Source organism: Notechis scutatus, chromosome Z (assembly GCF_049901735.1).
Source record: "Notechis scutatus isolate UNSWTSFEM ecotype Mainland chromosome Z, rNotScu1.2, whole genome shotgun sequence".
NCBI classification, from domain to species: domain Eukaryota; kingdom Metazoa; phylum Chordata; class Lepidosauria; order Squamata; family Elapidae; genus Notechis; species Notechis scutatus.
The window spans coordinates 75,378,665-75,405,589 of record NC_142025.1 but is presented as its reverse complement, the minus strand read 5'-3'; the positions used below and the strand labels follow the sequence as shown (position 1 = coordinate 75,405,589).

At 36.0% G+C, this 26,925-nt stretch overlaps 1 protein-coding gene across 1 annotated transcript in view; it reads right to left on the bottom strand.

Annotated features, from left to right (window-relative positions):
• Positions 1–1,621: 1,621 nt before the first annotated feature.
• The window catches only part of RAMP3 (receptor activity modifying protein 3), a 72,512-nt gene continuing 47,208 nt past the window's right edge, over positions 1,622–26,925 (bottom strand). The window contains exon 4 of the mRNA XM_026681271.2: positions 1,622–4,060. Coding sequence (XP_026537056.1) covers positions 3,805–4,060 — 256 coding nt within the window. The 3' untranslated portion in view covers positions 1,622–3,804. The remainder of the gene's footprint in view (positions 4,061–26,925) is intronic.

The following is a 26,925-nucleotide window of genomic DNA, read 5'->3' as shown; positions in this document are numbered from 1 at the left end:
AACCACTGCATATAGGGAAACTTTGAAATGAGTGCTATAAGGGTTGAGCAAAATGACAAAGAGAAACAAAATAAATTATGTGAAAAAAGATTGAGGGATACTTCTAAATAGTTTTTATATATAATTTGGGTATTGAGAGTTAACACACTCAAATCAAAAAGAGTTGTTAGATGTAATTTATTTAAGTTCTATAGAATTCAGTGAAGCTAGATTTTATTTTGGATGCATCTAAAAGAGTAAAAACAATTTCTTCATCATATATTGTTGTGACACAATTGGTTTCATAAGAATTGCATTGGGAGTTGATACATCTGCAAAGCTACAGGTATAGTGTTATGTAGAGTTGAGGCCAGTGGTGCTATTCTACCGGTTCGGCCTGGTTCTGGCGCTGAAGATCAGCAGAGACCGAACCAGTTCTCTCTGAGGACTTGCTATTGGCCCACTTGCCCGCCCAGGCTCTCATACTGACCTTTATTCCCTGCTTTTGAAGTGCAGTTGCTTTGCGCGGCACAAATTGCTGCGTCATCTGCTGAAGCTACGGGGAGTGCAGGATTGCAGATGAGTAGGAAAACCTTTGCACGTGTGCAAAATGCGTGTTTGGCACACACATGTACGCAAAGTGTGCGTGCGTGTGCAAAGAGTGCCCACCAAGCCACGTCCACTGAACCGGTGGCACGTCCACTGAACCTACTTCACAACCCACCACTGGTTGAGGTTCTATATAAGATCTCTCAAGAATTTTAACTCTTAAAATATGCAGTCACAGATTAATCAGAAAAAGGCATTATCTATCACATGGATTGAGTAATTCTTTCTGAAAGGATCTACTGTATATTATCATGCCATATCACTTTATTTTATTACAGTAAATGCCAAATATTATAGGCTAGATTATCAAAAAGCCTATGTTGCTCATTGAGTAAGACATGTGAACTTGGAGCTCTGCTTTATTCAGAGGAGCAAACAGAACTCTTGGATGATTAAAACTCTTGGATGATTCAGTGGAACATATCTTAAACAGCTTGTTAACTCAAGAACAAAAATTATTTCCAGTAAGAATCATCAAACAAATGAAAACGTTTGTTGGGGAAGGAGATTTTACTATCTTGTATCATAATTGTAATATAATTTTAATATTACTGAAAGCTGATTTAGCAGCCCAAACATCATCTGGATATTCCAATAAATGAATGAAAATATGACTAACAGGCTACGGAGACACCTTTCCATAGCTTATCATTCATAATAACCATAGAGTCTTGATTTGTCCCTTAGATTGAGCCAGAACTCGTAGTTCACAAGACATACTCAACAACCCAGATGGGGTCTGGATATGTAGGTTGTGGAACTTCTAGGTATATAGTAAAATTTGTCTTCCAAAATTGCTTTAAATTAATGAAGTGTAGTCTAAGATTAAACATATCAGAAGAACCATTTGAGCTGGAAAAGGAGATAATAATAAGCCTGCACTTCAGAGGATTTACCAGCTGGTTGATAACAGTTCAACTATTCTAATTTGGCAAATTAAAAATCATGTGCCAGAATTTTATAGCTGAGCTTTCCTTCCTTCCTTATGTTTTGTATGATTTGAACTAAGAAAGTAAGATTATATAATCATTAATAGCCTATTAACATTTATTATTTCATCCCTTATCTCACATAAGATGGACTTGTCCAAAACAAACTTATAAAGCTATGAAATTATATCAAAACTGCTTTCTTCATGTTTAATTCTGCATGGATTTAGAATGACTTGAAAACTTCAGAAGAAAGATAAAAAATGTAAATAAGCAGGGTTTCTTCCCTATGCAACTGATTGGATTTCCCAAAACTGAATGTTCACTTCTTCTAAGAATCAGAAATAAGCATGGGAAGAGAAAATATAACGCATTAAACTTCCTATTTCCATCCTTAAAATATTACCACTCAATGAGTAATTTTTTGCTAATTACAGAAGTTAGAGAACAAAACAATGCAACATAATTAAAAGCATGATGCAATTTATACCTGCATTAAGAATTTTAAAAACTCCACAGAATCAGATCAAAAGCCAAGCTGATTTTGGTTCTTTTCATAATAAGCAAATTTCTATGGGGTAGATATGGACTCCTACATTTATCTTCTGGCCAGATATATCATCTCTGAATGGCCATTATTAGCCTTAGATTCATTGATCTATTGTATACATTTTCAAAAACGTCATAGTCCTTGTCTGTTTCTTCCTTTAGTAACAGCTAAAATTTAAATGAAATTTTCATTTTAAGAAATATTAATTTTAACAATAAATTCAATTTGATTTTTTTAAATGTAAAGTTGCATTATAACAATACAATGTTTACAAGTATAAATTTGTTCAGATTTTCAACATTTTAACAAAATAATGCAATTTTAATAAGATATACATTATATATTTTAAAAGCATATACAAACCCCACTGAAGATAGATTACAAGGGACCACTTGGTGATCTCTATCCTATCTCATTTTTTAAATATAACAGGTAATAGATGACCAAGATAAGAATCAGGTGGCATACTAATAACATCCAAAATAGGTCCCCAAAATGGTAGATATTTTGATGAATATCAGATCATTGCTAAGCTGTCTAGTGTTATTTAATTATGCAGGTATAAAGACAAAATATTTCTAATTGAAGATGTTTGCGCTATTATATAATATAATTTTGATGTTACAGAAGACTTCGGATTAGAAAATCTGAGGTTTTCTATAAGAATATAAGTTGTTTATCCTGTTCATTTGACTAAAGGTATAGCTTCTGAAGAAGTCTAAGATGTTTGCTAAACTAAACTAATTTCTTCTATATGTGTATGTCTGGGTGGAAATTCAAAACATCTAACATATAAATTATATTTCAATATGCAAAATCTGAAATGGGTTAGTATTAAAATGATTGCCATATTTTCTTCCTATGAAATCTGACCATTTAAAGCATATCAGAAATTTAAAAAGGCTATGGAAGAAGGAAGGAAAATTGTCTTAAAATTACCAGTTTAAAAACACAGAGACGAATGTAACAGTTCCTTTAACACTTGAATAGATTTCTGGTTGACCAATTTCCTCTCATTCTCTTTGCAGCTTTGCAAAAGAAAACTATATCCTTTCAAGAGACCAATCTGTAGATTTCCAGTCCAGGATGTGAACATTCAAGGACATGTTTCTTGTTTACTAATTTGTAGAAGAGCCAGCATAATCGTGACAATTCTTTGATCATTCATTATTCACAGTGTTTCCACTTTGCTGCACATGTATATGCATGCTATATATCTTTGGCAAGGACAGTCTATTTAAGTCCCAAAGTTCACACTTAAATATTCTTAATTTTCACATTTAATTCCAAAACAGCCCCTACCATAAATATGATTGTTCAGAATACATGTGCATACAAATCAAATCTACAGTTCACATATAGTATCATCTTTAAAAAAAATATTAAACAGCTGAGATTCATTATTGAATTTAAAAGCCACAAACTTCCATTGTATATAGCAGATTCAGATATTGTTTTCAGTTTCTATTCATTATAGAGTTATGGTCATGAGCCACACTTTTTTTCAGAACAATGTCTATACTGCTGGAGAAGTAATGTTTATACTAGATATGTGTAGCTACAGAAGAATGTAGGTTCTGCTTGCCAAAATTATCTTTATATGTATGTGTCTGTCTGTGTATACCTACACATACACATGCACACACATGCACACAAGTACATGTAGATATACAGTACAAATAATATTTCTATTCCATTCTCAATTAAAAAAAGAAAAACATGGTGATGAATGCTGAGTTATACCAAAATATCACTTCTTTTGCTACACCATACCACTAAACCAACCATGGCAACTGTCAGAAGAATTGGAATGAAAATCAAAGGAACCAGAATTTTATCAGGAGGATCTTCCCAATGCACTTTATCTGAGGTACAGTTTGTAAAGAATTGTCTATGGATTCCAGTGATGAAACCTTCAGCCAGTGGGTTAGGCCAAAAGCACTTTGCTGTTGAAACTTTGTGTTCTGTACATAGAATAAAGTTGTTGTAATACCTGAAAAGGAAATAATATGAAAATAAGAAATACATTCTCAAAACACTGCTGAAAACTATTTTTTTCTTTCCTTCTAATTTAATGTACACCTAAGTTCAACAAGTTTTAATATCAAAGATTCTGCTTCTAAAATATAAGTTGCAGTAGTTTTTTACAGGTGGTCCTCAATAAATGACCATAAAAAGATGCAGTAGCTTTTTATTAGTATCCTTGAGTAATGACCCTAATAGGAACTGCTAAGCAAAGTAATCACTAAGCGGGAAGTCACACTGTAACTGTAGTTTCTGTCTGGAAGGAGATAAGAGTCGTCAATTACACACCTTTTCAGCATCCCTCAGTCACATGATCACCATTACAATCAATATGATGTAATTGGATTGGGAATTGCAAGGGTGTTATACAAACAGCTTATAGTACTCTCTTGGAATATCTTCCTCTCCAATCTCTTCTCTGTGGGGGGGGGGAGGAGAGGGGGAGGAAAAAATGGAAGCAATCTCTCCTGTGTCTTTCGCACTGCCAGTGCAATCACATTGCTTTCCATGTGTAGAAAAGCAAACAGCTCGCTCTGTTGAAATCCCTCTGCAGTTTCTCTACTCTGGGGGTGGAGGGAAGAGAAAAAAGCAATCTATTTCTCAAGGCAATTTTACTTTTTTTTATCACCAACATATTGCAAATGGCCATTGTCCAAGCTAGGCGCTAAATGAAAAATGCCTGTATTTTTTTTTAATAAAACTGAAACAGGAACTATACAACTCGGATTATGATGTGTGATTCATTATATATGAATCATATGTGTTAGGGATAACATTGTTTTACCCTAACTGCTTTGGGTAAAGATAATAAAATGATGAATCATGGTTTGTCAGATAAAGTGTATGTGACTTTAAGCTAAAGGAATGTAATTAAGGGTGCAGCTGTAAAAGTACTATATAAGCAGCAAGGCACTCTCTGGCTCTTACTGGCTGGCTTATTGAAGACTGCGTTCTTGCTGGATCGGGGAGGAGAAGAAGTGTTGGATTACTTTGAAGATATTTCTCAACGGAGAGAAGATAAGTTTTGGACAGATTTATTATATGTGTACTGACACTGGCTATTCGACACGGACTTTGCAATTAGAGTATCCTCGACAAGACTTGACTGAATTTGGTATATGACTAATGGACTGTTTATAATGACTATGCTATAATTCTTAAATGGAATAAATTATAATTTTGATAGCACAAGCGTATCTGTATTTTTACTGCGTGTTAACGAGAAGGCTTATCTCACACATTTACCTGTCTTCCTATCTGACTTCGCTGCACATTCTGTTTAGTTTGTTTTCCTTAACACCCGTTGGGGAATCCAGGCTTAACAATATGCCTCAGACATCATGGCATATGTGTGATTATATATACATATGAATAATCAGTCTTATTTCACTGATGCAAAATATGGTTTTACCATATTTTTCTATGTGAGAGAAGTACATGGAGTGGAGGGTAGAAAGGAATTGAATATGGCTCCTTCATACACACCTGTCAAAGAGAGAGGGAGGGAGGGAGTAAGAGAGAAGGAAGGAGGGGCAGAGGGAGAGGAAGAGGCAGGAAGAGAGACCAATCTGGTTGCTTTTGATATGGAAAAAATAAACTAGAAAAGTTGTTTATATAGCTCCCATGTCTAATCTAGATTGGCACAGTTTAGTCCTGGTGCTTTTATTAGGATTTACATTCAAATTTCATTTATTGTGTTTATATACTTGTTGAAGCCAGTAGGACTTGCTGTACTGAAATTAGTTGAGTTGGCTGAGATTAAGAGACAAACCTATACGATTATTCTAAAGTATGACATATAAAATTGCTCTTTAATCTCCACTAATTTCAACATGTATATGATTGCTTAAAATAATAATTTACTGTATATAGTAACTTAAACTTGTTTATATGCTTCTTGCATGGAAAATCAACAGAAATGCTCATAAAGAGTATAATAACATGAACAATTCACTAGATGCTTGGATTTGGCCTATGGCATGCATAATAATACAACTGTTCAAAAGGTTTAACTATAAATCGTATATATGGATTTGTTTCTAAAATCTAAATAAAGCACTTTAGGAATTCACTTAGGAGGAGTTGCTAAAATCAACATTCTCAGAAAAATCCCTATTTGCTTTCTAATAATAGAATATTATTGTTACTGACTGTGATTATGCAACCATCTTTGCTCACCACATTACACTTACTGTAACTCTTTCAAGACCAAAGATACAAATACCAGTGCTAGTATGTACACCAGTGTCACACTTCCCAAGAACTTTTTGTCATGTATCTCGTTTCTTCCAATCTTTCCTTTCCACACCAATTTAATGACTTATTGCTTATAATAAAAAGGAGAAATACCTAAATATATGGCACCAATCATGCTAAATATCTTCTAATTTAATTTTTGCCATTATAAAGCAATTTATTAAATATTGTAGCAAATATAATAACTATGAATCTGAAATGCATAACAAAAATATTCATTCTATTGCTGTAGGCACACATCTTTGAATGAGAAAAGATCCTTTTTAATGTCATTGAAATCTGCATGATACACTTTATAGCATGTAATTTTAAATTATGAAAAGAGAAGATTTTACTTCTTATCTTAATATCATTTTGAAATTTATTCTATATCAGTGCACAAACCTGAGCCATTCAAATTATGCTATGCTTCACTTTCAGGATTATCAGTAGGGAAAATTATATGCAACAACCTCATGTCCTAAGATTATAGATTTATTATTATTTGAATCTCTTAGATTTATTTTATTGTCTACTACTTCACTCCTGTTTAATCATCATTTCAGAAATATTTCTTACCTAAGCAGAGAAACAAATGGGGAAAAAGGCAATTGGAGTGGAAGCAACATCTGACTATTAGCCAGCTTCACTATTGAATTTCCTTGTGGGAACTTGGCAGGGAACATCAGAAATATTCCTTCCTTTCATTAACAGAGGAATTGAACCAAGATCACATGAAGTGTTAGTACCATTTTATAATCCTTTTGTAAGACCACACTATTGCACCTAGTTTTGGTTGCTACAATGTAAAAACAATGTTGAAAAAGTGCAGAGAAGAACAACAAGTAGGGAGCTGAGAGCTAAAATGTATGAAGAATTGTTGCTGGAATTGGGTAGTCTACTTTAATGAAAAGAAGCACTAGGGGTGACACAATAGTAGTGTTTCAATATCGAAAGGGATGCCACAAAGAGGGGATTAACTTATTCTCCAAATCACCTGAAGTTAGGATAAGAAGTAATGGATGGAAACTAATCAAGGAGAGAACCAACCTAGAATTAAGGAGAAATTTCTTGACAATTAGAACAATTATTCTGTGGGACAACTTGACTTCGGAAATTGTGGGTGCTCCAGCAATGGAGGTTTTTAAAAAGAGATTGGACAATTATTTCTCTAAAATGTTATAGGGTTTCCTGCTTGAGCAGGGGGATGAATTAGAAGATTTACAAGGTCCCTTCCAACTCTGTTATTCAATTTAACTGTTAAAAAGCCAAATAATTTTATGCTTATAATATTTACATTCTAAAGTGAAATTAATATTTATAGTTTTTCTTTCAATTTTTTATTTTCAATACTTCAAGCTGAGTAATAGAATGTTGATAATATTTAATTATATATAGATCATATACATATCACTGTACTGAAATAAATAAATAAAGCTCATTCCTATTACAGTCTCTTTAAAGTTATTTCTCTGCTAATAGCAGCGTCTGTTTCCTTTTCTGTTCCCACTATTTGTGAGCCCATAGACTTGACTTGAAAATCTTCCTCCTCCTCCTCCTCTACTTCTCTTTTACTTTTCTAGATATTTCACTTTTATTAAATTTGCTTTGCCTATCTATCCCTATCTACCTATCTAAAGATATCTAAAGATAGATATACTGTATGTATATGTATAAAAAGTACCTTAAACTATCTACATAAACATATCTTTCTATTCCAATAGAAAGAATTTTTTTTTCCTGTTTGTTAGCCTATTAGTTTGATTTGAAAATCCATCATTTTCTTAATTTATTTTGTGAGATTAAGCATATATATACATTCTTGAAAAAAGTCTTATATTTTTTCAGCTGGAAGAAAATCAGCTCCTTCATAAAATATGAAGGAGGAAGATAAGAAGCGAAAGTTTTGGTTGACCGGGTCAAACAGCAAAAGCAACAAATAAGGTACCCTGGAATTTAAACTTAACAACATTGTTCCCAAAGAAGATTTTGAAGCTGCGAAGGAGAGAGAGAAGGGAAAGGATTAATTTTTTTTTCTTCCCTTCCTTATACTGACAGCTAAGAGACTTAAGCAAGAAACTGAAAAAAAAAAAAAACACTTTGACATTAATAGGCATCTAAGCTGAAAATAAAAGTCAAAGGGATAAATAAAGATTTCTGGACATTTAAATGTTTTTTAAAAGCTGGAAAGGAGAAAAAAAAAGAATAGAAGGGCAGGATCTGGAAAAATGGAGGAGACTGCCTGGAATTAAGGAATGGAACTGTAATTAAAAGGAACTTACAGTGAAATTTTAACAAGATTCCTCAAAGATACATTTTAATGGAAACTTGGTAACAAAATAATAGAACCCCAGGAAGAGAAAGTGGAAAAAAGAAGCAAGTAGAAACAGCCTTGGATTATTTGGATTACTTGGTGAGTTTTGGTTTTTGCATCTAGATGACTAAAATTAACTGGGTGGTTGTTTAAAAGTTTTTAAAATGGTATCACTCTTAGAAGAACTGAAAACGGAACTTAAAAAATGGAAAGAAGATGCACAAGAAGGGAGAAGTTCTTTTGGCTTCGTGTTTCAATTTTTAGAAATGGAGATCTGGAACTATGAGAAGCAACAAGAAACGCTTGCAGAACTAGAAGATTGGGACAAAGAAGAAGCTATCTTTAATGATCAAATAATTTTAAGTGGGTGGGGGGAGAGAATGAAAGGTTTAAGATTAGAAAAAACAACCAAAAAGAAGAAGAACAATTTGAAAGATGAGTATAATATTAGAAAGCAACAGAAGAGGGGATTACAGATGAGAGAGTTAGAAGTAGAGAGACGAGGGGGTAAAAGGGAGGGAGAAGAAGAGGGGGAAGAAGGCAAGGAAAAGAAGTTGTAAAAGACAGAAACAAGAAATGGAGAAACAGGGAAAAGATATAAGGATTGTAACCATAAGTTTGTTTAGAGATAATGGGTGAAAATTTAATTGTAAAAGGGATTCTGCAAAGGTACATAAGATAGCTTTGTTATATTACAAATAGAAATAACTTTAGAAAATATGATGATGAATAAAATATTAATTGTAATGCAGTGGGATGTTTGTTAATAAATAAATGAATTAAAATGATTGAGAGAATTAAAGGGAACATTTTTAATTATTAGTAATGATTTATAAAAATATAAGTGAGAAATATGGGGGGGGGGAGAATTAACTATGGAAAGTTTATAAGTGTTCCCAAGGAAGTATGATATTCAATTGAAAAGAAATGTTAAGATTTTAATGCATATTAATGATAGAATTGAATTGGAATGGAATGTGTTTTATTTACATATATATATATAATTTTTTCTTTTTAAGAATGTAGTGTCTATTTTAAGAATTCAATTGGAAGTTATGTATTATATTGAATGCTATAATCTTAAAGCTATACACTGAAGCTTAAATAAGAGCTTGAATGGATAAAATTAAAAGATATAAAGGTGTCATACTCTAATTGGCAACTACAGGGAAAAATTTGCTTAATAAGAAAAGATAATGTGAAATTGTAACAGGACAGACAAAAGTATAAATATAATTATTTGAATTGAGATAATTAAAACAAAGTTGAGAAAATTAGAAGAGGGGAAAAACTATGTAGAAAATATAAAATGGTAATAAGATATGGAATAGAATATAAAAATGAGCATAAAATTGAGTTTTGTGTCTGTATGAAGAAGTGATAACCTGGGACCATGCTATTTTCAAAATCTAATTAATTTTATATTATTCCCCTGTACTGCTTGTGGCTTAATTAAGCCCATTGATATATTAGAACAGGACACTGTTGTAGTTATTTGTTGATGGATAAAACAGTGTGATCATTGTAAAAATAGTTTTGCAATGTTGTCACAGATGTGCCTTTACCTATTTGCCAGAAGCTTGATATAAAACTCAACAGAAGATGTACTTAATACTTTATTTTTCTTTTTGACAAAATGTTTACACTCCTAGTATCCTTGCAGGTGTAAGTCAGGAAGGATATACTGAGACAATAAAAATGTTAACATTGGATTGTTCAAAAATCTTAAAACCTTACTTATTGTAATTTTGTTGACAGAATTATCATCAGCAGATTGTCAAATACATTTCTTTTGTTATAAATATCTGCAGTTAACATCTGTGTTTGTAAAAAATAGTGAACAAAGCAGATGTATTTATAAAAATGGTCTAATAAAAATTGTTTTGCAAATCAGTTTTTCAAAAACAGATTTTCAGTGATACTGCTCTACATTATTTGGGATGATGTAAGAACATCTATATTTATATTTCCAACTTTAAATCAAGAATGAAAACGTATGATTTTCCCCTCCTTCCTGCAAAAATTATGTTATCCTTGTGGGCAAAACAAGCAACATGAAATCTATTTCCTAACCAGTCTCAATGTATACTTAATGGGAAGTTTGGCATGAGAATAATCAAGTCATGGTGTAGTGATTAAGGCATCAGGCTAGAAACTGGGACAGTGGGAATTCTAATCCTGCCTTGAGCATAAAACCAGCTGGGTGACTTTGGACTAGTCTCTTTCTCTCAGCCTTAGAAAGGAGAAATGTAAACCACTTCGGGGAGAGAAAAACTTTTTTGCAAGAACTTGCTAAGAAAACAATTTGTCCAGGAAGTCTCTGATAATAAAACACAACTGAAAAGAACAATAACAAAAACAAAAAAGCTAACAAATCATTTTTGCTGAGATTCAAATTTGGAAACTGCTACAAAGTAGTACCTAGAGCAACCAAATGGTGAGAAGGGCCAGAAAAAAATATTTTGCCAGCCACATGTAGCCACAACTTATTTCTTTACATTTTCCTTATCCTTATTCTACTCATATCAGAATTTACTTATGATAATATATTAATATTTTTTTGCACTATATAATTGTAAAATGAAATACAAGATATAAAGTTTATATTCAATAATGAATGAATACTCACTAGAATGAAAAGGCCTTTGAGAAATAGCCTTATACAATCTTATACAATCATTTGTTTAGACCAGGGGTCTAAAACCTTAAATGCTCAATGAGCCATTTGGACCCACTTCCCACAGAAAACACCGGGAACCCAAAAAACTGGGTGGGCATGGCCAACTCAACATCCCTCACTCCCACGCAGTCACATGATACCCCCCCAGCTAGCTTATCCAGGTTTTGTGGTTCCCGGTATTTTCTTTTCTCTGGGAAACAGATATCTCTGTATGTGTATGTCTCTCTCTTTCTCTCATCTCTCTCTCTTCTCTTTCTCATCTCTCTCTCTCCCTCTCAACTCTCCCTCTCGTCTCTTTCTCCCCCTCCATTTTCTCTCTCTCTTCCTCTCATCTTTCTCCCTTTCTATCTCTTTCTCCCTATCACCTCTCTCACTGTCTTTCTTTCTTCCTCTCTCTCTCACATCTCTTTCTGTGTTTCTCTTTTTCTCTCTTTCTCCCTTTCTCTCTCTCTCCCTCTCGTCTCCTTCTCTCTTATCTTTTTCTCTCTCATCTCTCTCTCTCATCTTTATATTTCTCTCTCTTATTTCTCTCATTTTTTCTCTCTCTCTCTCGTCTCTCTGTGTGTGTGTGTGCCCACTTGAACAATTTCCAAAAACAGGCGAGGGTTGGGTTTTTTCTTTTTTTGCTGATGTTGTTCTTTCTTCTTCTTTGGGTGCTTTTTACCATATGATTTAAATCAAGTCATTTCAGGTTCCCAGAAAAATGAAGTTCTTTCATCCCCCTGCTGTGGCTTCCTGTCAGCTGAACCCACTACTGGCTGGCCCCACTCCTCGCCCTCCCTTCCAATTACTCCTCGCCTGAGAAGGTAAGGGCGACTGTGGCAGATGGAAGCTCACTCCATATTCCAGAGTGGGAACCAAGTGCCCCTGTACTTGCCTCTTCTTCTAGCCCTCGTTGCTGCTGCATGCACCTCGTTCACTCGGGGAGACGTGCCCAAGACACTGGTCTGACCCAGCTGCAGCTGATGCACTGCATCATAATGGGCTCCAGGAGGAGGAGGGGATGCCGTCTCCCCCATTGGGAAGTGCGCTAAATTTAAGTGTGCTGCCCAAGGCACTGCAAGAGCAGCGAGCAGGCAATGGAGGCAGCGGCATCAGCTGCAGCTGGGACAGGCCAGTGTCTTGGGGCTGAGAGCAAGTTGCACATCTCCCCAATTGACCAAGGTTCATGCAACACCAATAAGGGCTGGAAGAAGAGGCAAGTACAGGGGCACTTGGCTCTAGAATATAGAGTAAGTATCCATCCGCCACCTTCGCCCTTACCTTCTCAGGCCAGGTGAGGAGTGACTGAAAGGGGAGGGTGAAGGATGGGGCCAGCCAGTGGTGGGATCATCCAACAGGGAGCTGCAGCAGAGGGCCCAAAGAACCGCATGCGGCTCCAATGGCAGGGATTACCAACATCCAGTTTAGTCTTAGTTCAACATTACAGTGGCACCGAAAAAAGTGACTTAAAACTGGTCCTCATAGTTACAACTGTCACAACTTTCCAATGATTACATTCACGCACTTGATAACCATCATGTATTTACAATTACCCCAGGTCACACAATTGCCATTTGCAATCTTCCCAGTTATCTTCCAGCAAACAAAGGCAATGGAAGAAACCAGATTTACTTGTTTGATTCACTTAGGAACTGCTTATTGATTAACAACCATGGCAAAAGTCAAAAAAAATTGGCACAACTCACTTAACAACCATCTTGCTTCACAACAAAAATTCTGGTCCCAATTGTGGTTGTAAACCGAGGACTACCTGTAGATTAGTTAAGAATACTGGTAGGATGCTCAGCTGTGACCTTGTTAGCTTTTACTAGTATCTCTGCCACAGGAAAACAAATGGAAGAAACCAGTTATTGTCTCTTCTAGTTTTTTGGAGACAGGTTAAATACTTAACCTTAAATTATTAAATACTGTAAAAAATTTCAAACTTTAAAAAAATGTGAGAAATTAGTTTGCCACATTACCTGGGGTACAAAATATATTTCTTTGCTACACACTAGCGGTCAGTCAGGTTTGCTGCTCAGGTGTGGCTGGCTATGGAGACACTTATTTTCCTATCTGATTTTAATATCAAGGCAAAAGTCTTAAAAGCAGTAGTGGTTACTTTAAGCATCGCATTAACATATTAGTATTTGACAAAAAGCAGCTGAATTTTTCTTCAGGAACAGAAATCTGAAAATATATCTGTTTTAGAAAAGGGCTGCACTTTTGGAAATTGTTGAAGCATTCCTTCCAAGTAAATTTCAAAACATGCATAGCAAGATCATTGTATTTGCTTTTGGAGAGAGCTAGATTGCCAATGGATTTCATAAAGAAGAGAGAGAGAAAACCTTACTGTACTGAAATTAGCATTAGCTCTCTCTTTTTTTAGGTGTTAGCACTTTCCTGAGTCACAAACTTCTCTTTTACAGAATACCTTGTCCTCCCATTTTTGCAAAAATTACCCTGTTGTTTAATCTTAATGAGTAAACACTTTAGAAACCAATTTAAAAGGATTCACTTCCATGACATTAGCTGTTACAGCAGAATTAAATTGTTCTGTATAAAAAAATCAATTTAAAATCTGGACATTCTTAGAAGCAGAAGTGATTTAACTGTACTTGAAAACAACATGTTTTCAGAAGGATTTTATTTTTCCTCTGGGATTTCCTCTTAAAAATGCAGCCAACATTGTTTATCATTGAGATTACTTCTGGCTGAAGAATTAGTTTTATGTGGGAGTTAGGGTTTTAGAAAATTATGAGATAAAACATTTGTCTGTATTAATAACTGCATGGTGTTTTTACTGTGTTGTCTTCATGCCAGAGTCTTGTTAAGTGCTATGAAATAAGGAAAAATGAGATAACCAAGTCCTCCTTAGGAAACAATACTGTTAATTGCAACTTGAAAATGTGTTTGGTTAGCTGTCATCTCTCAGATTTTATACAGATTAAGTGCTTTAAATTAAGTGCTTTAAATTTCCTTAGTTCCTAGGCACACATGATGTACATGGCTGGTTGCATGGAAGCCAATTCATTACTTTTAGCTCTGCTCCCACAGTCCTAATCACTTCTGTGCTCTTTATTAGTTTTGTTGCCAAATCATATGTGAACTACTATAATTTATCACCAAAATATAGTAATTTATGATGCAGTCCTAGTTTTAGGATTTCACTTAGGCACAGGGTATCTTTGAGGTAATCATTACCATTACAATATGTATGTATGTGCACGCATGCAGCAATACATGTGTGTGCACATGTGCACGTGCATTCATATCAAGTCAATGTTGACTCTTAGCAACTGTCTGCCCTGCAATTTTTTTTAACAACGTTCCATTATGTCATTGCCTGCTTCCGGGACTAACAGCTCAGAGTTATTCAGTGAGCTTCGTATCTAAGGGGGAGACAATAAGTCTGTCTCCTGACCTCTAGTCTGGTGCCTTAACTAGTATACCAAACTAGCTCTGAGGATAGGAAAAAAAGGATGGGAAGTACCAAAAATATTCCCAGAAAGGCTGTGGTCCAGTGATAATTGCGTTGTAATGGTAGAGAAAGAAAGGAGAATGAAAGAAAGGCACAAGTCATTCCCCCTTTTGCTTCTTTTTCCGAGATATTTCAATTCATTTCAGCATCACATCTTATTCTGTCCTCTTGAGCTGCTCCCATAGAGACAGCCATTATGTCTCTCTAATGTTATCACCTGCACAGCTTTAGTTTAGTTTGAAAATGCATAGGAGACAAACAACACTCCTCTACTGAGTGTCTCTTTTTTACCATGTTAAGTTGTCTCTTTAAAAATAAGTTGTTTCGTGTTTTCTGTAATAAAGATATGAAAAGAAATATAATAGAGCAGTGATCCCCAAACTTTGCAGCTAGACAGCCCAGCTGGGTGGGAACTGGCCTGCATAAGTAGCAGGCTGATGCACATGCACATGCACACACACAGCCCTTACACGAGTGGTGGGTCACCACACATGTGTGCAGCTTGACTGACGATAGGCCGACGTGCTCATGTGAGTGCCCTCCAGTCCCCACTCACGCAAGTTGAGCTGTGCGCATGCATAGGCACACTCCAACCAGTCACTCACTTCGGTTCAATTCCGAATAGGCCACGGCCTGGTAGGGGGCTGTGGCCTGGGGTTGGGGCCCCCTGCAATAGAGGAATGTTTAATCTTAACATTAAGTTAAACTGAAGAATGTATGGTAGCAATTGAGTATCTTTGGAGAAAAGAGAGTTGAAGCTATTTTCCATATCATTGTTTCCAGTTTTTGGTTCACTGTAGCAATCTGACGAGATGTATGAAGCATAAACCACCAAAATCCCAAGGCGTCAACAGCCATTTGTTTGATGTATGAGAAACTTTCATTTATATATTTTCTTAAATTCGGCCATCTAAATTTCCCCTTCTGACAATAAGGGTAAAAGCATTATTTTTTTTAAAAAAAGTATGCAATATTTTAAAAGCCTAATTTTTAAAAATAGGAAAGATAAGTTTCCCATCCCTGGCTCACAGTACTCTTACTGCAGTTGCTTTTATGCAGGGAAGAAGAACCCTTTACATCATGGTGCTTTTTAAATCTTTTCCCTTTTCTCTATTTTTTGTGGGAAGTAGCATTAAATAGAAGGCATGGGCAGTTTTTGCAGTGCCACATGATTGCCTGGCCCAATGTTTTAATAATCCATGCTAACAATTGAAGAAGAAGAAGGAACCTCTACTGCAGGGGTCAGGGAACTTTTTTACCTTTTACCCCCCAAAAAATTTATAAACGCCGACGTTACCCCCTTGATTTGAAAGGAAGGAAATCATACACTATTTGTATGTAAACCAGTGGTCCCCAACCTTTTTTGTGCCAGGGACCAGTTTCACTCAGAAACACTTTTTCAAGGAAGGCGGGGGGAGAAAGAGTCCGAGTTTGGTGGTTTGCTTGCAGTCGTTTCATTATCTGACTAGGTAACATCTGATGTTGTTACCTAGTCGGGTAATAAAACGTCTGCCAGCAAACCACCAAGTTCAGGGAACGCCAATGCCTCCTCATTGCAACCCTGAGCGACAGATAGTCCCTGCAGGACGGCTGAGAAGCCTCGCCTCTCGGCCCTGCCTTCATCAGCCCCATACCTCAGGTGTCTCCCTCCCTCCCTCAGCCTCATCCCTCAGGTGTCTCCCTCCCTCCCTCAGCCCCATCCCTCAGGTGTCTCCCTCCCTCCCTCAGCCCCATCCCTCAGGTGTCTCCCTCCCTCCCTCAGCCCCATCCCTCAGGTGTCTCCCTCCCTCCCTCAGCCCCATCCCTCAGGTGTCTGCCTCGTTCCTCTCTCAGTCGCTCTCTCACTCCTCACCAGCCCAGGAAGAAACTGCTTCAAAGAAGCCGGCAGGGTGGCTTTTCCTGTTGGCGCAGCTTCCCAAAGCGCCCGTTCACCCCCACCCCGCCACCCACGGTTCAATCCTCCGTTCTGCCTGCCTGCCTTCGTTTCTGGTGGTTTCGGAGCGCAGCTTCTCCGAAGTGCCCGTTCACACCCCCGGCTTCTTTGAAGCAGTTTCTTCTTGGGCTGGTGGAGGAGCGAGAGAGCGACTGAGAGAGAATGAGGCGGGAGGAAAACCGAAGCTGCTGAGCCAGAGAGCAGGACAGGCTTCCGTTGCTTCCTCCCTCCCCTTCTCTCATTTGTGTCCTTGATTCCCGATCCCAGCAGTATTCACCGAAGGCGAACAGAATGTCGGAAATAAAATGCCTGGGGGTAATGAGAATCCTCATTACCCCCAGGATTTTCAGTTTTACCCCATTTGGGGTAATTTACCCCTGTTCCCCGACCACTGCTCTACTGCCACAACTGAAATAGAAAGTGAGAAAATGCAATTCAGAATTTCCTCAGAGTTTACTGATATTTCGTAATGTCTCTACTCAAATTTTCATACAATTTAAAGAAAAAAGTAATCAAAAAGACAAAGAAGACCGATAGTAAATAATCAAGAGATTTATCAAATAATTGTCATTAAAGGAATAGCAAATATGGTTAAAGGTCCATTCTCAGATATTAGAAACCCTACACAGACTTATCTAAGTTTTGGCCAACCAACATGCTACTCACCTGCAATTTCTTTCAACCACAATGAGGAATCAACATTTGCATTTCAATGATAAATCTAGAATTGTAAGAATTTATGTTTGTTACACTTACTCAAATGCATGTTCCAGAAATCTTTGCAATAATTCCTAAAATGCTTTTTAAAATTTATATTTACTACTCAGAAGTATCATAAAGAAATTTAATGATGAGTTGTATCAATACACTAGTGATACATTTATTTTACTACCTCCTTAGGAAATAGCATGATATCTATTGTAAGAATGAGCTGAATCTAAACAAAATAATAATACTTTGCTGTGAAGTATTACAATTTTGGGGATGTGAAAATCTTCCACATCTGGATATAAAGTAGTTACTTTTATCCAAAGAAATAGTTTGTAAATCGTTGTTAATTCATATCTGGCTTTTGCATTTCATTTCGAGATAAATGTCAAGAGTATTGACTAATATATTAAATTTGTATCTGTTCTTAGAAGAAAGCCTAAATGTGATCAGTTCAAACTGTAAAAATTTGTAGGCTTCATTCCATTACTATAACGTTTGTTTGGGCTCAGACTGGGTGACGCCAGCAGCGTTCTGTTTGCTGTTGGCTGGCTGGTTTGCTTCTGGGATTGGGACATGGCAGCAATCAACTCAGCTTGTTTAATTTGTCTCATTGGGCTGAATTGCAAGCTCCAAATTGATTGGCTCCCAATGCTGCCTTCATATCCCAATCCCTGAAGCTGTTCATTCAAATCAGCCAGCCAGCAGCAAGCAGGAGGCTACTGGCACCACCCAGTCTGGGCCAAATGAAACATGCAGTCTTTTATTCAGATGCTAGCAAAACTGTTTTCCTTATATCTTCAGCTTATATTGTTTAAATAAGTATTGACATGAAGAATTACTGTAAAGCATTTGTTTTTATAATCATTACAAATATGCAGAATCTTAATTAACTCAAAGAACAACAGCCACCAATGTGTCACAGCTGCCAAAAAAGCTAACACAGTCCTAAGCTGTATTTAACAGAAGGATAGAATCAAGATTAAGTGAAATGTTAATATCACTTTATAATGCCTTGATAAGACCACACTTGGAATATTGCATCCAATTTTAATCGCCACAGTTATAAAAAAGATGTTGAGACTCTAGAAAGAATTCAGAAAAGAGCAGCAAAGATGATTAAGAGACTGGAAGCTAAAACATATGAAAAACAGTTGCAGGAATTAGGTATATGTCTAGTTTAATGAAAAAAAGGAATAGAGATGGCATCATAGCAATCTTCCAATATCAAGGAGTTATGACAAAGAAGAGATGGTCAACCTTTTTTTCAAAGCACCTGAAAGTAAGACAGAAACAATGGATGGAAACTCAAGGAGAGAAGCAACCTACCCTGGTTCTCCAACAATACGGCCTCGCCCAATAGGAAGTCCCAGCATGTTTTATAGGCATGAAATGAAATTAAGCCCCTCCCCTCAAATTAAGGCCTATATTAAAACATGCGAAATGGGGGAATGGTGGGGGGCTTGCCGTTAGGAAGTACTTTTGTTGCACACCGGATATGGTGCTGCCTGCGTTGACCCCGATACGAAGTGCCCCACCAACACCGAGGTCAACATCCAAGCCGTCGCTGCCCACCCGCCCGAAGATGCAAGGGGGGGGAATTAAGTCACCCCCGAAAAGATAGCCTAGCCATTTTTTCGGGGCTCAGAAAAAAATAAGACCCGGCCTTATTATATGAGAAACACGGTAGAAATAAGGAGCAATTTCTTGATAGAACAATGAATCAGTGGAACAACTTGCCTCCAGAAATTGTGGTAGTCTTATCACTGGAGGTTTTTAAGAAGGTATTTGTCTAAAATAATATAGACAGCACCTTTTGGGTGCCAGGGACTTGTTCTGTGAAGAGTGTTTTTTTCCAAGGACTGGGGATGGTGTGGTTTCAGATACTGCCTGGATTCTGCATGGATTGGGCTTTGCTCACTTGGGCCACAGAACAGTGCCAGTCTATGGACAGGGTAAAAGGGACTCCTGGCAGAGAGTCTTGCTTGACTAGAAGACCTCCCAGGCCTGTTATTCTGTTAATTATATAAATATTTTTAAAGGTACATTTTATTATATGAATATGACAGTAGCTAAACTTTGTTTAAAAAAAAGGAAGAGTACTCCTACACCAACAATACTTTCATTTAAATGTTTAGATTTTGATTCATGCAGTCATTTAATTTTTTTCACTTAATTAATTGTATGTTTTGCAAACCATTTTTATTATCAATATCACATTAAGTTGAGGGTACAGAAACAAAAACACTATGTGTCGAAATTATGTCTGGTTTTCAAGCACAATATATACCGTATTTGCCGGCATATAAGACGACTTTTTTGCCCTGAAAAACATGCCTCCAATTGGGGGGGTCGTCTTATATGCCGGGTCGTCTTATACGCCGGCAAATAGTAATTGGGAAGCACTGCGGCTGCCCACGGCTGAGGCACTTTTGCGGACCGTGGAAGCGAATCCCGTGAAGCCGAAAGGGCAGCCAGCCTTCTCCCAGCTCCCAAGGAAAGCGAGGCTCGCACCGCCTGAGCTCCGCTGAGGTATCCGGCTGGGGCTGTCAGGAGTTGTTACCGCTGGCGCGGCTCCGTGCGGCTCCAGTCCCGCGTTGCCTCGGGAAGGGAAAGGCAAAACCAGGAGCCGCTGCTGCCATTGCAAAGCGCCGCCGCAGCTCTTCCTTTTTGCCTTTCCTTCCCGAGGCAACGGACTGGAGCTCAGGAGCCGCGCCAGCGGTAATAACTCCTGACAGCCCCACCGGATACCTCAGCGGAGCCCGCGGTGCGAGCCTCGTTTCACTGGGAGCTGGGAGAAGGCTGGCTGCTCCTTTCGGCTTCACGGGATCGTTCCACGGTGCCTAAAAGTGCCTCAAAAAAAAGTGCAAAAGTGGAAGGCGTGCGGAAGAGGGGCGAGTATATAACAAACTATATTTTGAGTGGAAATGTTGGGGGGTCGTCTTATACGCCGGGTCGTCTTATACGCCGGCATATACGGTAATCCTTATATAAAATACTTTAGCACAATTTGTTTTTCTTCAGTTAATAGTATCAGAAAAGTATTAGATTCCAACTAGAAGAAAAGAACAAGGTTTTTTTTTAAACCAACAAGGATTTTTTGTGTTTTGAAAATTCACAGAAATGTTAAGTCTGAAATAAAGCATATTATTCAATCCCCAATGTATAAGATAACTCTCAGATTCACTATAATATTCTCTATAATACTTATTTAAGACTATGTACCTGCATCTCCATATACTGTATTTACTTTCATTATATGTAAAGAATTTACATATCAGATCAAATCATGATACTTATTTGTAATACAAAAAAATCATTTGAAAAATATGTATATTTATTAAGTTTATTTAAAATCCCCCAGATGATGATAATTAAAGCAGGAGAAATAGTCTGCTTTTGATAAACAGGAACCATGCAGTGAAGTGAAGGTGATATGAGCCTCTAAAGGTGTTTCTCACATCTGATCCATTTGTCATCCAATGTTCTTTAACCATCAAATTACTTTCTCCATCTATTGACATTTTTTATTCCACTATCTTTAGCTATAATTTCCTACTTGGATAGCAGCCTTGTTTTGTTCCCTTACAACCTTTCCTCTAATGAGCTCTCTAATTTAAAAAAAATTTTTTGGATATGCTATAGAATTGGATAAATGGCAGAAATTATGGGATAGGAATTACAAATTAAAAATAGGAAAGCATACAAAAATAATTTGTATAAAATGTTTTACAGATGGCACATAGCATTAGCAAAATTAGTGAAAATGTTTAAAGACAAATCAATTAAATGTTGGAAATGTCATCAAATACCAGGAACATATTATTATATGTGGTGGACTTGCACAGAGGCTAAAAGGTATTGGACTAAAATATACACATGGTTGGAAAAAATGATTAAACATCATATAGATTTGAAGCCTGAAATATTCCTATTAGTACCAAATGGTACCAATGGTACCAAAAGGTTATAGTAAAGAAAAGATTTACTTAATTATACATGTCTTAACAGCGACTAGAATTGTATTTGCCCAAAACTGAAATAGTGATAAGATACAGATAGAGGGAAAAATAATTGAAAAAAATATTTGGATATGCAAAAATGAATAGACTGACACCAGAAATTAAAGAAAAAGAATAATCTGAATGTTATATAGTATGGGATTTGTTTTATCAATGGATAGAAAATAGAACAAATTAAAAGGGACTGGATGTATTTATAGAGTAATAAGAGAAATTAAAGTAATAGATATATTGAATTGCATTTGTATTATTTACATAGGAATGTGATTATTGTTGTATTGTTAAGTTTGATAAGAAGAACATTATTAATGGTTAAATAACTGAAATATGCACCTAATCATGCACGATTGAAATGGAATGGATTTGTTGTATATTAAATTTTTTAAAAATATATAAAAAAAAGAATAAAAAGTTTTCTATCCTAATGTATCCCAGATGATATAAAAGGGCAGTAGGAATGAAAAGTTAGTATAGAAATTCTATTTTTTAAATCCTTTACATTTCTGCTTTTATATCATCTAACATCCCTTTAATTGGTGAGAGTTTTAGCTGTCATCATTTACAATTATGTTTTTTTTCTACATAATTTTCTTCTCTCTCCTCTAGTAAGAAATGCTATATCAAGGTTACAAAGTCTAGAAGATTATATAGTTTTTAATCTTTTTACTATGAGTACACCTGAATTGTATATTTTGGTTCTTCTAATAATTTCATAATATTTTTTTTAAAGAAACAGCAGTTTTCAGAAAACAATAATTAATTGCTCTATTGTTTTTATTTTGCTCTGCATAGATTGATTTATGGGCCCAACTAGTAGGAAGATTTTTTTAAAAAAATAAAGGGAGGTTTTGGTTATGGGGACTATTAGATCTGCAAGGCATATTATTTAAGCCAGTCTTAAGTAATATGCCTTGCAGATCTAATATACATTTGGCTATGAACTAGTCAAGGATGTGATTGTATTAAACTGATGATACTAACATAGAAAATATCCCTTTTAAATGAAAATTGCTGTGGTTGACCTAAGGATCAAAACAAGTAAATTCTGAAAGAAACACACAAAATGAAATGCTGCATATAAGAAAACCACAAAGGAATAGGACATGACAGGATAGGGATCTGGATAAGCCTCTACTGAAGGAGGAAAGAGAAGAGAGTGACTAAAGCAAGATAGATGGATTCAGTTACAATAGCAATGGGTATATTGTAGGAAGACCTGAAGGGCCAGATTAGGGACAGATAAGATGGTATGTAAATTTTAAAACTTATCATTTTTATCATTATAATTCTTATCATTAAAAAAATCTATCTGGTTGATCTGACAGTAATTTGATGTCATATTACCAATCATAAAAGATATAATCTCTGTAAGTGACAGCATATTTATGCATATGAAGAGTAACAGAAATTATAGAAAATATGGAAAAGGTTGAGAGATATACAATTCTACAGTAAAAGACTTAAAGATGTACATGATTTATTAGTATGCACAAGCTTCTTCATAGACTCTATAAGAGATCTGGACAAAATGTAAAAGTACCTATGACACTTATCTTAATGTTCTGCTCCATAGTCAGCTGGAGAAATATGTAGAATTATTTTTTCCAGATAAAAATCTGAGTCTTTCTTTAAGAGCACATATGGAAGTTTAATTTCAGAAACCAAATTGAGAAAAAGAATGAATTTTCAAGTCAAGGCTATAGGCTCACAAATAGAAAAAAACAATCATACTCTTCTGGGAGCGGAAAGGGAAACAGAGAAGTAGCCATTGGTAGATAAATAATTTTTAAAAGATTACAATAGGAATTGTTTTCATTTTTCTCTCTGCAAACCTTAGCCAATCAAAGAAATGTTGGAATGTTTCTGTTTTGTTTTTCATGAGATAGCAGAAACCATACCGTGAGTAATGGTCCATAATACTCAAAATATAGCAGGCACCCCCTAAACTTGGTTTCTTACGATCAATTATGTCAGCAAACACAACCTCTAAAGGTTCTTTGGTCTTAAACCCATTAAGTCTGTTTGCTGGAGTAACCTTGCTTTTCTCCTGGCTACAAGCATTACAGTTTAAATACTTGCTACAGGGTTTCAATTTTGCTCCCTCTGATAATTCAACAGTTTGTTTGAGCATTTTGAAATTAATGTGCCCCAGACGTCTATGCAGTAAATGTATACATTCATCATGTGGCTTAACATTGTTATAAACTGAGTTAGCCATCTCCAACTGGTCATCATGTATCACATATAAATCATTCTCTAAATTAGCAGTAACACTTTTACCCCCTTTCTCTATTATACAGTTATCTCCCCTAAAGGTTACTACATAACCAAGATTAACTAAAGCCCTTACTGATAGTAAATTAAATTTCAGTTTAGGTACATATAACATAGTTAAATGTTCGTTTATACAAGAACAATATGCAGTACCTTAACCAGAAGCCTTCATCTTCCATCCATTTGCCAATGATATATGTTGTTTACTCATGGACATCTTTACAAACCTCTCTCTATTTTTAGTAATGCACTGCAATGCTCCACTGTCATCAACCCACATCATGGTTTACAGTTGAATTGCTAGACATAGCTAAACTAACATTCTTCTTAGCCTTCTGGTGATTACTAGCATTCTGTTGTTTTCCTTTCTTACAAAATCTAGCTATATGTCCCCTAGCCCCACAAGAAAAACATTTCCTAACAGTATAGGCAGTTGAACACAAATCCTCTTCTTGTGGTTGTTCCTTCCTCAGTTGGTCCCTATCCAGCCGTCTTCTTGCTTCTTCTAACAACCTTCCGGTTATGTCAGTCAATGTCAGTTTATCTCTGGGCAGGACTTCTAGTGAAGATAAATAATCATCATAACTTTCATCCAATGAGGAAAGAATGATGTAAACTTGATGCAGCTCTGAAAATATTAGTTCCTTTTCATGTAGCTCTTGAAAAGTTCTTTTCATGAAGTTCAAATGAGCTAACATATCTCCACCTTTCAGAAGACGTGCTCTAAACAGTTTACGTGTAAGTTGTATGTGTGCACCTACACTATCACGAACATAAATCCTCTTCAAATTATCCCAACACCTAGCAGCAGACTCTTCTCCACGAATATAGACTAGCTGCTGGTCACTCAGTGTTAGTCCAATTATACAAAGAGATCGTTCGTTGTTCTGTTTAAAGTCAGCAAGCTTCTTGGCATTGTCCTCATTTTCTGGATCCCAAGCATTTACATCCGGTAGATCTTGAACTACAGTCCATAACCCTTCTCTACACAGAAGTAGACTGCATTTCATAGACCAGGAAACATAGTTTGTTCCATCCAACAGGGTTATCAGTGATAGGCTTGTTGAAGTGTCTTGTGCCATCTTTACCAGGACAGTAAACCACAATTAAACAGTAAACAGCTGTCTGTATACAGTACTGTGCATTCACACTAACTCTCAGTTATCTGAGCCTGGTATGGCCTGGGCCTAAAACCAGTGTTGAAGTAATTCCCCGTTAGGAGAATGAGTGCATACAGGGAGACATAGTGAGAGTAATGTTGAATAATACACATACAGCACACAGATACACTGTACAGTAAATGTAGGTTTTTACTTCCAATAAACGTTTAAGCACAGTCCAAGATAAGCATTCCAAGTCATTCACAGGTAAGGCAGTCAGTTTTCAGTTCAGGGATAATCCAAATATCAAAGTCCAGTATCAAAAAACAGTACAGTAACAGACTTACATCAACGATCAGTAACAGTCATTAGGAGGAACGGCAACTCTCTCCAACAAAAAGGAACAGAGAGACTGAGACTAAACAACCCAGGTTTCTGGCTCCATCTTATGGCCGTTTGAGAAACCACACCCAATTACAGTTTTAGTATTCTCTTAAAGGCATAGTATTAAAATGTCTATCCTAGTTTATATATTTCCAACCCAAATAACTGTTAGGTGACTTACATTCCTAACAGGAATGAACTTCCTTTGTTTCAGTACAGTGATATGTATATATGTATGTATATGATCTCCATATAATTAAAGCTTATCAACATTCTATTACTCAGATAGCTTGAAGTATTGAAAATAAAGAACTGAAAAAATGATAACTCTTAATTTCAATTTAGAATGTAAACATTATAAACATAACACATTAAATTGAACATTACAAAAATAACTACTATCACTCACCCAAAATATTGGTTGTATGATATTGGTTTCAATTATAAGCTAATTATTTAATATTTAAAAACTGAATTTATTGTAATTCTTTCTCCTCTGTGTGTGTGCGCGCATGTGTGTGTGTGTGTGTGTGTGTGTGTGTGTAGTAACAAAATAATGGATATTAGACATACAGACAAGCAGGCAGGCAGGCAGACAAAGAAAAAAAGATAGACAAATACCTGGAAAATTAAGAAAAGAATTAGTAGTGGTAGGGAAGAGAGGAGGAGGGGAGGTGGTGGTGGTGATACTTAGTAGTAGTAGGGAAGAGAGGAGGAGGGGAGGTGGTAGTGGTGATATTTAGTAGTAGTAGGGAAGAGAGGAGGAGGGGAAGAGAGGAGGAGAGTAGTAGGGAAGAGAGTAGTAGTAGGGAAGAGTGGTGGTGGTATTTAGTAGTAGTAGGGAAGAGAGGAGGAGGGGAGGTAGTGGTGGTGATACCACTTTTTAAACATTTGCTAATTTGGGGTATTTGTGGACATTCAAGCTCACTTAAAATCGCATGCTATAATTGTTTTGGTTTCTGCTTCATAATAGAGTCTTTCAGGCAATGAGCAATATAGAAATAATGAACCTGAAATTCTTCAGATTTTTAAAGAATTTCTAAAATAGTACCTTTGAATGCACTAAACTATATCATTAGATATTTACCTCTGTGGTTACAGCTTTTCATAAATTTCCCCCTACTATATAAGAACTGCTTATAGATTAAAACCATGCCTCAGTTAATTCCTATGAATTTTATATGGGTGCCATCATAAATGAACTCCTGAAAACTATCTTTCAAAACCTGAAGGATGGCTCTAAATCATAACTTCATCTAATTCCATAACCCCAGATGATTTCTGTAAGATTCCTTTCACTTTTAAACTATACTCAGTTGTTATGTACACTGCAATTGAGAACTCTATTAGTAAGCAATTAGTATGGGATAGTAAAATAGAGGCATGTAAAAGTTTAAATAAAATATTTACTCTCTAATCACAAACAAGCCACCTCTTATCCACATAACATGGAATTTTTTATTTATATATTCAGCACCATAACAGTTTAATTCAATCAGTTACATCTTTTAAGAAAGAAGTATCATTATTATTATAGCACCTAAAAATAATTCCAAAAGTAGAGCAAGCTTACTAGCTTTATTCAAGCATAAGCATGTCCCACATCAATTTAAAGATGAATTGATGAAAAGAATCCATTAAAACTCAAATTCCAAAGGGAACATTATCAAGTATATCAGCTATTTTAGTTTCTTCCAATTTATAGCTATGATTATCCTCT